The following is a 12,756-nucleotide window of genomic DNA, read 5'->3' on the forward strand; positions in this document are numbered from 1 at the left end:
GTGCCTCTGTCATCTCCATGATGTCAGCTGGGGCAGGCAATGGGGTCCCAGCATCAGCTAAAAAAAAAGAAGCAGGAGGGTGCCAGGTATTAGGGCAGAGAAAGGGGGAAATTCCTGAGGTAGAGGGGGGCACCTGAGGAGGCTGAAGGACAAAGAAGGGCAAGCAAAGGGATGCCCAGCTCACCCCTGCAAACCTAATGATTATGGGGAATTAGGCTCAAGATTTTTAAGTTGAGTGTGGACGTCCTCTGGGGCAAATGCCATTCACTGATCTACCAACTCTTGACTGAAGCAGAGCAGGGGAAGGAGGAGGGCGAGCGCTTGTCCAGCAGCAGCCAGACATGGAGGCAGGCAGTAGCCGTAGAGGAATTTTTAAAGACACTCTCCCTTTCACCATCACAGTTTTTACACAAAAACAATTGATTAAAAATTAAGAAGGGGGCAGGAGAGAAGGTTGCTCAAATACATAGATATGACTGCAAGGGCACCAGTGCCATTTCAGGGACTTATCTCTCTCTTTCTAGGGTGACATCCTATACCCTTCGCTGCTTCAATACTGGCCCAGCTTGCTTAAAATTCTCCATTTCCCATAAATTCCAGCATGGAGATAAATTTCTGGTCACAATTGTAAATGTGCTTGGGGAGGAAGGGGTAAGGCACTTATTATTTTTATCAGCTTCCCACAGCAGAAGTTGTTCTACGGAAAAATAAGTAATTTAAAATGTATTTATTTCTTAAAGTTTTAAATCAAAACAATTTCTGACTGGCATTTTCCTTTCAGCTGGAATGATACAAAATAGTTGTTGGGTCATAGCTAGATTAGTTGGAGGTGACAGTCTCTATATGTCTTTTTCTTTCTTTCTTTTATAGACCTGAATCTTTTTATGCTATCCTTTTCTATTCCCCCACTTTGGCACAAATGCCTAATATAGTTACCTTTATACAGTTAGCATAACATCATGTCATTACTAAAATCTGTGGTTTTCTTTCCAATTTCTCCAGGCTGTAGGGCTTGTTCTCCCTCTCTAGCTGTTAATCTTATGTTGAGCCTCAAAACAACAGGCAAAAAACACCAACTAATGGTGCTGCGGCTGTAGTGGTGCTGGCTAAGAGGGTGATAAACGTTCCCTTCTCATGTGTGTGACAAACAATTCCTTTGCATTCCTTAAGGTAAATGTCACTTTCCTGAAATGCAGAGTAGTTACTAAATTATTTTTAGAGGAGAGACAGACATAAAGACTGGGAATCAGATTCTGCCCCATGTCTGTCCCTCGCTGCCTCCAGACCTTTCCATTCACCTATATTGAGGTGTTCTCTTTCCATTTAGACTTCCTCAAAAAAGGCTTAGATTTACAAAAGCGATGCAGTGTGGCGTTTTGGTAATATTTAAGGTCAGATTATCAGAGCAGTTTATGCCTCTATTTTCCATGGCTGTTCTGGAAAACCTAGCCGTTGGTTTAGACATTCAAATGGGAGCTGACCCAGTCGTAAAGTGTTTCTAGCAAGGCATTATTAAACATGACCCTCTTCTCAAAACAACGCATCCTTCCAGTGCTGGGTGTCTGGATGCATTAGCTTGTGTCTGAAGAAAATGACTGTGGCAGAACCTCATTTGTAAGTTTATTTAAGAGCTACTCAGGTATCCTGACATCAAATTTCCTTATTTGCTTCTGGCGAAACACTTTTTCTTTTGTCAGTTTTGGCTTTTTCATTTGCAAAAAGAATACCAGCCTTTACAGACTGTGAGATAATAGATACATAAATACATAGGACACAGAGGACATGTGCAAATGTAATTGTGAGTGGGGTTTTTTTATATGAATTTCACAACCACATTGACAATTATGTTTACGGGCATTACAGGGCAGTCAAACATTTCCAATACTTTCCATTCTAAATGCCCGGTTTTAGAAGCTTGCAATTTTTACAACTTAAACTCCAGAATCTGGATCAAATAGTGCCATATCAGTGACACCTCTGACAGTTTTACCCATTAGTCTCTCAAATGTGAGCCATCCCATCCAAGTTCTGGCAAACATGCTCATATTGCAAGGCATAAAGAGACAAAGACAGTGAGCCCATAAGAAAGCCCATGAGGCTATTAATCACCTTCCATTTGGAATTAGGATAATATGGTACTCAAGAGATGATGCTTAAGGACACACATAAAAGGTGTATTGAATAGAGCTGCCCATTCATTGAACACTGTCTGCCCTGTTCAGTGAGCAAAGTGTGTCTTGAATAAAAATAGTTACAATCACATCCCTAGATTGCAATCAAAAAGCGGCTGAGCGAAACCTTTGTTCTGGCATGCTCAGCATTTAACAATTTGATTAAGTAACCTTAGTAAGGGTCTTAGGAGAAGAGAGTGGGAGGGATGATTACTTTTTGAAGGTAATAGCAAAGAGTCAATCAAAGCTGTTAGTCTACTCCCCCTTTGAATGAATACCAGAGCAAAAAGTAATTAGGGTACTCCAACTTCAGCTTGTTTGTTAAGCTTTTAGTGCCTCTATTTCTGATCCACCACAAACTGAAATGATTCCAGTTGGACTAAGACATTTCAGTGAGTACTTTATACCAGTAGCTTCCAGCTGTGCTTTAAGGTTGGCATAGGGAATATTTGCTAGTGGGAATAAATGGTAGGCTGCAATCAGGCTGTCAGCTATTTAGTGGGGCAGGAAGCAGACAAGACAGTGATGGTTGGGCTTGCAGGTCATCAGAATACATTCAGCAGAAATCCCTGCGGAGAATGTTTTAGTATCCCAGACTTTACTACTTCTGCAGTAACACTGCCCCTTCCAGACACTGCTGTGGCCATCCCAAATGTGAACTCGCTCCTTACTCTCCCCCTTCCCCATGCTTCTGTCTACAGAAAGATTAACCTAGAGGGAATAAGAACACCACAGAGAGGCTTTAAAATTCAAACAACCCCTGGTACCTTATGGCAGATAAGTGAAATTATGCAAATTCCCTTCAAATAATCTGGCGCATTATAGTGTTGCTATTATTACTATTATTGTTGTTGTTGTCATTGTCATAATTTTTTACTTTTAGTCATTAATACCACTTAAATTCTACTATTTAGTGTATGTTCAGACCAAATTGCTAGCTTTCTCACGCTCTCTGGGGGAATTTATTGGCAAATAATGTTTCAACACATCGCTATATCCTGTGCTACTACTATAGCCATAATGAAATATTCTCTTATACTAGAATAACTGTAGGCCTCTCAACGTACTTACTCAGCTTTTCATAGCTGGTTTGCAAGATCCATGTTCTACCTGCTTTTTCCCCATTTCAAATTACCAGGATGCCTTCCAAAACTAGCTCCTTTCAGGCAACTGTAAGGTCAACAAGCTTGCCTACATGGGAGGCCAAAACCTGATGCAACAGGTCAAACCCTGGTCCCATTTAAACCTATACCAAATGTTTTCCATATGTTTTCCATAACGTGAGCTGTTACTCTGCCTCAGTTCTGAATATCAGGAGCTGTTGGGTCAGATACATTGCCAATATCTAGTTGTCTAATCTCTGGTGTGCAGTTTTGAAATAGCTTAGTCATGATTCTCTGAGGAGGTTTGATTTAGTGTGATGGAGATCAGAAACTGAAGAAGAAAGCATTATCCTGGGGAAAAAAGAAAATGGGTCTTGCAGAAATGCCATTTACAGAGCTTGAGATATTGTAGTTAAATGTAAATACAGTATAAATGCTGCTTCTTTAAGCCCTTTAGTTATAACTCAGCAAGAGGCAGGGAGATACATGCAAATTATTTCCAAGCTGCCTAGTCCCACAGTAAACCATGTAGTTAGAAATGACAAGGAATTAAAAGATGAAAGCTTTTGGTAGTTATAGGGAATTTCATTTCAATTTACAAAGACTTCTTGTAGACTCAAGTGTGTGATTGAAATACTTTTGCTCTCTTTGAAGCCACTACTTACCTACCCACAGGTAACAAATGGCATTCAGCAATAGAAATACAGCGTTGCTCTTCTGTACTTTGTCTTACTCATTTTCACATGACCACAGATTTCTGTTCTGAAGAAGCTGGGTTTTGATTTTTGAAAATAACACAGACAATTTACATTCATTTTCCATGTCATTTGGATACACAGTTATATTGGTAAATGTGTATCTTCTGTGATCACATGGCTATAACATGTAAAGCCCAATATCCACCTTGTAATGTTAATACTAAAATGTCTGGAAGAGCGTAAAACAGCCAGCAGAAAGGACTGTGAGCCTGCCTGCCTTTTCAGCTGAATCTCTGAAGTAACTTGGTAAAGCAGGTGAGAGTTATGCCAGTGCAGAACAGTGTAAGAGGAGAATTGGATCTAGTGTAAGCACTGACACTAAATACGTGTTCTATAGGCAAAGCATGATGCTGTTTTCCTTTTTTACATTCCACCTTATAAATATAATACTAAAATGTGGAGAAAGCCCTGTTTCCTCACTGTGTCAGTTGTTGACCATCAGGAAGGGTGATTCAGCATTTCAGCATCAGTAATAAAAGCACAAAGCCACAGACATCAATATTAGTTTGAGTATGTGTTATTGAAAAGAAACTATAACTGAAAAAAAACTCACAGCACAGTAATACAAGTGGAGCTGTGCAGGGGGAAAAAATAAAACAAAACCAAGGATGTGTTCTTCTAGTAAATCCTGTGTGTACTAGGAAAAAAGACCCCAGGAATGAGGCTAGATGTCTGCACATACTGAGAGGGGGCTGAGAGGCGCCGAGCAGATGCTGACCCTGTTCCATGGGCATCCCTGGGGTGCACCACACATTCAGCCCCATTCAGTTCTCGTCTTTCCAACAGTCTCAGGAGGAAGGCAGGGAGGATGTTGATTCCCTGTCCTACAAGAAGCCCAGAAGTGAAGCATCTGAGCCAGGCATGCTGCAGCCACCCCTAGCTGCTCCAGCCTGCCTTGATCTGGCTTGAAAGTGGCCACTTCAGGAACCTTTTTCCCTGAAAGCAGTCCTGTTAAGGCTCAGGTTTTGTCACCGAATTGATGAGCCCTTCCCTGAAGTGCTTCTTTCAGACACAGCAATTACCTGAATGAAAGTCAACAGCATGTACATGGCGTTGACGACTCAAATAACCAAAAGCTACATGAGTACTTTTAGATGTAGGATCCTTCTGACTAATATTACTATCACGTGTGACTAATGAGGGCTAGTTAAAATGTCAAGAGTTTTGGGGGGTTTTTTTACTACCTTTTTTCTTACTCACTCTCGCAGTAGATGATAATGAACTGACATGTTGTTTACTCATTCCATTTAAACAGCCCTGTGGGGACAAAAGAGTTGCCATAGCCTAACTGCTTCTGCATAGTTTAGGAAGTCTTATGAGTGTTCGAATAAGGGTGGTTTTGCCTGGAAGCAAACAGACTTGGTTCTCTCACTTAAGAGTAGGTTGACGTTGAAGATAATGCAGAGCTGCTGTTCCCAAGTGGGAGAAGACTGCTTCTGTAAGGCAAAATTTCCCCTGGAGTTCCCCTACCTGATGCACTGAACTTTTCCACTGCCAGTGAAGGAAAGCAAGGTCAGACCCATGGCATTCTTACTGTCCCACCCAGGGATGTGCAAGGAGTCCCTCCTGCACCTTCCCAGCACTGGCCCAGGGAGGTGACGGCAGTAGTTCCTGGGTACGTGGGCAGGCGATGGTAAAGGGAGACGGCTTAGCCTTCTCACCCAGCCCAGGAGATACCTCTTATCTGCAAAACCTGGCCCTCCACTGATGGCCTGGCTCCCCAGGGCAGCTCCTTCAGTGGCTCACTCAGCCATGCACGGCTCTCAGGCTGAGTCCTTTCAAAATAGCAAAGGGATTTTGGTTGCTATTCATGAGGCAGAGACATCACTGATAAGACTACTATACAATAGAGCATAATCCAATATATATCTAAAGGCAGCAAGAGCCTAGGAAAGGGCCTGGGGCATAAATGCCTAAAATTGAGAGACCATAAGGAAAATGCATGTATAAATGTATATGAATAAAATCAGGCAAAGTGAAGAATGCTGTCAATATTTACTTTACTGCAGCTGACCTCCCCATCGGTTCTTTCAGGTCGTTCGTTAAACGCATGGAAACTATTGATTTTGTCTAATTAAATCATTGCCGTGCATTTCACAGGGACAAACACTAAGCACGGACTGCGCTGTAAGGCTTGTAAGATGAGCATCCACCACAAGTGCGCAGACAGTATTGGACAACAGCGTTGCATGGGCAAGCTGGTAAGTGAGCAGCTCAGGGCAGCAAGTGCAGTGGGAGGCAACGGTTTGTGCTGGAGCCACTTTGTGTGCCTGGCCCCCTGGCTGGCATTCAGCTGGTGCGTTGGCAGAACTGATGCCAGGCCACTTCACTGAGGCTGGGAAAGCAAAGCCAGGTGGTGCCCTGTTACCAGTTTGGGCAATTGCTGCTACTCAAAAACCTGAACAAAAATGAAATGCAAAATCTGGTGGGCTTCGTGGATGTGAAAATAACTACATAATCCAGATTTAGCTAAATAACAGAATTAATTCACTTGATTTAAACTGTTCTTGGTGTAGCGTAAATCTCTCAAGAAATGCTATAAATTAGCCAAAATATTTTGATAGAGTTTAACAAATGAAAAATCCTTCAAGTTATGTTTTATTGGCTTTTCCACTGCTAGGGCTTGAAGGAAAACTATAATTCATCTTAAAAAGAAAACCAAAGGATATTTCACAGTGAGATACTACAGAGTCTGAACAGTTTCTCAGTAGGAGAGGCTGGGAGGAGACCTGTCCCTGGATAGACACAGCACCTTAGTGCTTGGGTCACATTTTGAGCAGCAAATTCACATTATTGGTGAAGGCAGGCCACTGTGTTTGAGATGATTGTAACCCAGCTCAACAACTTTTAATGGGAATATGGTTCTTTTGGTTATTTTGGAAAAAGAACTTGGGAAAATGACCATTTGGAATATGAAAACTGTATACATATGTTCATGTTTCAGATGTTCTCGGATTTGTTGCAACCTGAAACAAATATGAGCTAAACCCAAAGAGTTTCACTGTGTTAAATGGTGAAAAAATGCAAGCATTGACTTCAAAAGGGCCACAAAACCCATCTTTCATGGGAAAAATCTTTTCTCTCCAAGAGTATTCAGTGAAAGCTGTTGTTGTTTATACATCTGATGCAAATCTTTATGCCTTCAAACCATAATCACTGTCCTCGTATTCTGGTATAGGAAGTTGGTCTGTTAGGAGCTGAATGACCCCACTGCAAGCCCTGGACAAGCCAAGTACTAAATCATATGAGTTGTTTCACATATTTCTTGATTCCAGCCTCAGCTCTGGTGGTCAACAGTTTACCAAAGTGGAAAAGTAGCGGCCAGATTTACAGCAGAAAGTCATTCAGCAAAGTCACAGGTGTTTCATAAGCTGATGTTGTATCTGAATCAGTTTGGGAGCAAACTAAGGCTAGAGAATCTGGAATTATTCATCTAAGAAACCAAATTTATCAATCCCCTCATTCCTTCTCAATCTATACTGCAGCTCATTAGCAAAAGAACTAGTTGTCTATTGGTTTTTTGATGTATACTGAACATAGGATATGGAAAATATGCACATCTCCACAAGGCTTTACTCACAGCGACTGGAAGTTCTTAAAGCCTGCCAAGATTAGAAAGCTGAGAGCCCATTTGTGAATCTCTGACACCTTGAAGGGCATTTCCAAAGATTTAGATGTTAGCACCTTCATTTGAGGTACTTAGCCTTTGCCTGACACATTTGCTAGCTAAGTGAGTAAATAGAGAGGTCGTAGGAAATGTCTAACCTTCTAAGAATGTTTTTTCGAGTGGTATGGGGCACCATTATTTGCCATATTGTGATATTCTTTAATGCTATAGCTTTAGCTTTTGTACTGTGTTTCTCTACAAGTGGACATTGAGGAGACATCTGTTGACGAGTTAGGCAGTTTTTTGACCTTACAAGACAAAAAAGAAAAAAAAAAAAAAAAAAAAGTCAGTCAGCAGCAATCCTTAGAAAAACCTATAGAAAGGCTCTAGATTCCTTGGGTTTCATAAGTGCATGTATGGAAACAAGAGTATTTGGAGTTAGTGTGGGGAAGGATAGGCACATGTTTTGCAAATACAAAACAATGCAAATTCACATTATATAAGAAAAAAGGGAGAGGGGAAACTTCCCAGAACCTCTAATGATTCAGCACTTCTCCTGCAATTAATTAGTGCTGCTTTTGTGTAAGACAAAGGGGAGCTGAATATGAGCCCCTCCTTCCACATAAGTACGGGAAATGGTGAGGTTTTTTCCAGGAGAAAAACCAAATAAACCCCTGATCTCTAAACTCCATACCGACTCAACAACAGGAGCAAATTTCTAGCCTTGTTACACTGTTACACCACTAGCCAAAGAGCTGAGGTTGTTTCTACTGTCAGTCATGACAGCAACGCACTTCACTTGCTTTTGCTTTCTCTCCCTCCAGCCAAAGGGATTTCGACGGTACTACAGCTCACCACTACTCATTCATGAACAGTTTGGCTGCATCAAAGAAGTGATGCCTATTGGTAGGTTGTGATTGCTTTTCTGTTCAGTCTTCCATTGGCAGTGCTCTGCAACAGCAGCGGCAGACTTCCAGCCATGGTATTTACCCTCAGCAGCCTTCCAGCTCCTTTCAGTGACTGGATGTCCTTCTGCCATCTCAGGAAAGGACCACTTCAAAGATACAAAGCTGGAAGAGGAGAGGGTGTGTTTATTGTGTGTTTTGCTCAACCCCCCGTTCACATAATCTCTTAAAAATTACCCTGTTTATAATAATAACTACCTGAGATCAAGGTAGGAAGTTAAAAGGGAAGAAACACTGAAACATTGAGGTGAAGGTCTGAGCTGGGAAGAACCAGGTAAATGACAGAGATCAAAACATCAGGAGGCATTCAAACCACTGGTCTGGCTTTGGAGGGGTGTTGCTTGATTCCTATCCTTTTTCACCCACACTTCTTACTTTCCTTGTATTTTTCTTTATTAACCATGCCTACACGTTGTAGGAGTGTGTATAGGCATTTAATAGACCAGATTCTGCTCTCTGTAATACCAAATTCCTGAAAAGAAACATTTTTGAAATGGAGAAGTTGAGTTCGTTCTGGAAAATAATTTTCCCCACCAGTCCTCTGACCAGGTAAGCCTGGCAGTACAAAAAATGAAAGCCAAAATTAGGCAGTCAGTTTTAAATTACTTCTCTGAGGACATTTCCTTTGTTGGTTTTGGCAGCTTAAAAAAAAAAATAGTACCTTACATGGATCTCATCTATGGTTCTATTTCTAAAAAAACCACCTTTCAGATTTGTCAGAAGTAATAGAAACATTTTGAACAAACTGGCTAAAAAATGTGGTGTGCTTTGCTCTCATCAAAATCCCGTGTATTTTGTCAGTACTTTGCCCAAAAATTCCCTCCTTCTAAGTAGTGCTACAAATGTACTGTATTCTCCACATCTACTGCCTTGTACTGCAAGGGAAGCCGAGGTCTAACAATGCAGTATGTAGAAGAGAGTTTGAACCGAATTTGCTCATGCCAGTTGAAGGAGACATCCATTTCTCTGCCATGGGAGATGACTTTTGGGGCCAACTATGAGGGGGAGTGGAAGCAAGACTTGAACAGACATTTGCCAGTGGGGATAGTGGCCTTCCTGTCTACACCTAGACTGAGCTGAGCAACTTCGAGCACATTCCAAGAGCAGGTCCCTACTCCTGCCTACCTCCAAGCCATGTGTCCCTGCAGTAAGGCCATCAGTACCTTTCAAGGAAGATCCACATGAGCCAAGTAGGAACATTGAGACGGTAGATGGATAAAAGAGATGGTTCACCCATACCACGAGGACGCTCAGGCACAATGCAAGGTTTTTCCCTTCAAGCATCTACTGTTGAGAGCAGTCCAAGAGGTCAGTGGTAGGAATAGGGAGCAAACATTGATTAAAGCCTCCCGGTACTTTGCCTTGCTTACCTCAGAGTAGGCAGCATCAGTGGTGATTAAAGAAGGAGGATGGCAGGTGGAGAGAGACAAAGCAATGGCTGGGACCCGCAGAGCCTGTATGAGGGGAGGACAATCTTTATGGGAGTAGAGAGGCAGCAGAAAATGGATAGCAAAAGCCGCTTTCACTATGTTAAACACTTTTTATCAGGATAGTCTCTCAACTTGTGCCTAAGCATATAGCCTAGCATGTTGGTAGAGGCAGGTGTTTCTCCAAGTGGAACAGGAACATGACTGGTTTCAAGGGATTGATGCATGTTTTGCTCCTTCTGTTGCAGCCTGTGGAAATAAGGTTGACCCAGTATATGAAACCCTCCGCTTTGGGACATCCTTAGCCCAGAAAACCAAAAAAAGCAGTTCTGGAAGTGGGTCTGACTCTCCCAACAGGAACTCTGTAAGTACCCCACATCTTTTTCCCGTTTCTTTCTAGAGGAGCAACAGATTCACTCATTCACAGGAGTTTGTATCAATGTTCATAAAACTTGTGTTTCAAACGGGGAGGAGGGTGGGGATCTCTCAGCTTCCAAAATCACAGAATGGTTTGGGTTGGAAGGGACCTTAAAGATCATCTAGTTTCAACCTCCCTGCCATGGGCAGAGACACCTTCCACTAGACCAGGTTGCTCAAAGCCCCATCCAGTCTGGCCTTGAACACTGCCAGGGATGGGGCATCCACAGCTTCTCTGGGCAACCTGTGCCAGTGCCTCACCACCCCCACAGTAAAGAACTTCTTCCTAATACCTAATCTGAATCTACCCTCTTGCAGTTTAAAGCCATTGCCCCTTGCCCTATCACTACATGCCCTTGTAAAAAGTCCCTCTCCAGCTTTCCTGTAGGCCCCCTTTAGGTACCAGAAGCTGCTATAAGGTCTCCCCAGAGCCTTCTTTTCTCCAGGCTGAACACCCCAAACCCTCAGCCTGTCTTCACAGGAGAGGTGCTCCAGCCCTTCCATCATCTTTGTGGCCCTCCTTCTGGACTTGGTCCAACAGGTCCATGTCCTTCTTATGTTGCTGGCCCCAGAGCTGGACACAGTACTCCAGGTGGGGTCCCACAAGAGCAGAGTAGAGGGGGAGAATCACCTTCCTGAACCTGCTGACAAGAAAACGTGTTATTTTTGCAAACTCAGGTTTTAAGTATCTTTTCGATGACTCTTGAGAAAAAGAGAAAAATACAAATTAAATTAATAATCTTCTTTTATCAGATTGGAAAAAAAGAATTATATTATTTTGATTTTGCATATCTGTGTAAAAGTCGAACAGAGATATTTAACTGTTGTGCTGTACTAGATGCATACTGCCTGTTGTTGATGGTGGGCATTTACCCTTTATTCAAGTGATAGAGATGGGCTGGAGTCCTCAGAGCCTAGATTTAAAAGTACGAGCTCCACAGTACAAACCCAGAAAAAGTTAAGGCACTGGTCCTGCAACAAGGCGTGGGACTGACACCTTCACATTTGCCCGGTGTAGATTCAGGAAGGAGGCATCACCAATTTGAGTTTTCCTCTCAACGCCCAGATACAGGCAGGGGACTCAGCCTGTTGGATCCACACAGGGAGATTTTCACTTTCATGTTAATCTTTGTCACTCACTCCCTCCTATCATAAAAGTCACTTTCTTCATGATCGTGGCAGAAGAGCTGGAGAAGGAGGACAAGTGAAACAATCGTTCCCTTAGCTCTGTCTTTTCTGAATCCATACCTAGTTCAACAGTAACAATTATTAATTTCTTCCTTATAGAACTGGGTTTTCCAAAATGGTTGGGCCCCATGAGATCAGAAGCTCATTCCTAGTGTTGAAAGAACATGTCTTTCATGTTCTCATGAACATGTCTCTCACCTCTCATAAATGGGCACTTAAGCCTATGCTTGAGGCTCTCCTTTTTTCCCCAAGATCCTCCCCACTCCACACCCCTGCCAGAAAGAAAAACCCAAAAACCTGATCCACACCTGAATACTCTGGAGGCTAAAGCTGATTGTCAGGTCTAAAAATCAGACTCACATTATCTGACAATCTCTCCTGCACTCACCTCAGAATAAAAACCACCAGGCACAGAGACATAATGAGACTTGGTGTCCCAGCCTCATAGCAAATACTTATATGTTTAATTTAAAGTTGTGCTAATATCTGTATATGTTAGGTAAAACATCTGCCTGGCACTTGAATGTATGCTTACTCGCGTGGCTCGACTGTAACCTCAGGTGTATAGGGGACCTCTAAACAGATGCCCGTTTGTGCCAGGTGGGAAACAAGGCAGACAAATTTAAATGAGAACAAAGTGAAATCTCCAAGGGAGTTATTAAAGGACATGTACTCTATCCATCCTTGTTTGTCCCTTAAAAGGAATTTGGTGGCTTCCATTCTTTTTTAAAACCCAAAATGACTCTAGAACTGCCACATGGTGATTACAGTTCTTTCTTTCAATTATTTAATTTACATTGAAACAGAAGTTCTACAAATGTAATTATTGCTTTCTAAATCAATAAAACATTCTGTTGAATTATAAATGACAACTCAAGCGTAGAAATCACGAATGCTGTGTCAGCTTGCCCTAGGGAGCTGATCATAACTAGGTGGGGTGTGGGTATAGAATGAGGAATGCAAGTTCATTATGGGAATTTCTTCAGGGTATTGAGGCTGAGAGAGAATTTAACGTGTCAGTGTGCAGAAAATAGAAGATATTAGAGACCTGAATAAACAGACATGTGAAAACATCACTTTTGCCAGTGCAAGCCTGTGGATTGAGATAAGGATAAAAAAC

At 42.1% G+C, this 12,756-nt stretch overlaps 1 protein-coding gene across 2 annotated transcripts in view; it reads left to right on the plus strand.

Moving 5' to 3' along the window:
* Window positions 1-12,756, plus strand: part of STAC (SH3 and cysteine rich domain) — a 74,773-nt gene that overhangs the window by 39,553 nt on the left and 22,464 nt on the right. For both annotated transcript variants that reach the window (XM_040592506.1, XM_040592507.1), the window contains exons 3-5: window positions 6,133-6,233; window positions 8,464-8,545; window positions 10,280-10,395. In XM_040592506.1, coding sequence (XP_040448440.1) covers window positions 6,133-6,233; window positions 8,464-8,545; window positions 10,280-10,395 — 299 coding nt within the window. The remainder of the gene's footprint in view (window positions 1-6,132; window positions 6,234-8,463; window positions 8,546-10,279; window positions 10,396-12,756) is intronic.

This window comes from Falco naumanni, chromosome 4, assembly GCF_017639655.2.
Source record: "Falco naumanni isolate bFalNau1 chromosome 4, bFalNau1.pat, whole genome shotgun sequence".
Lineage (NCBI taxonomy): Eukaryota > Metazoa > Chordata > Aves > Falconiformes > Falconidae > Falco > Falco naumanni.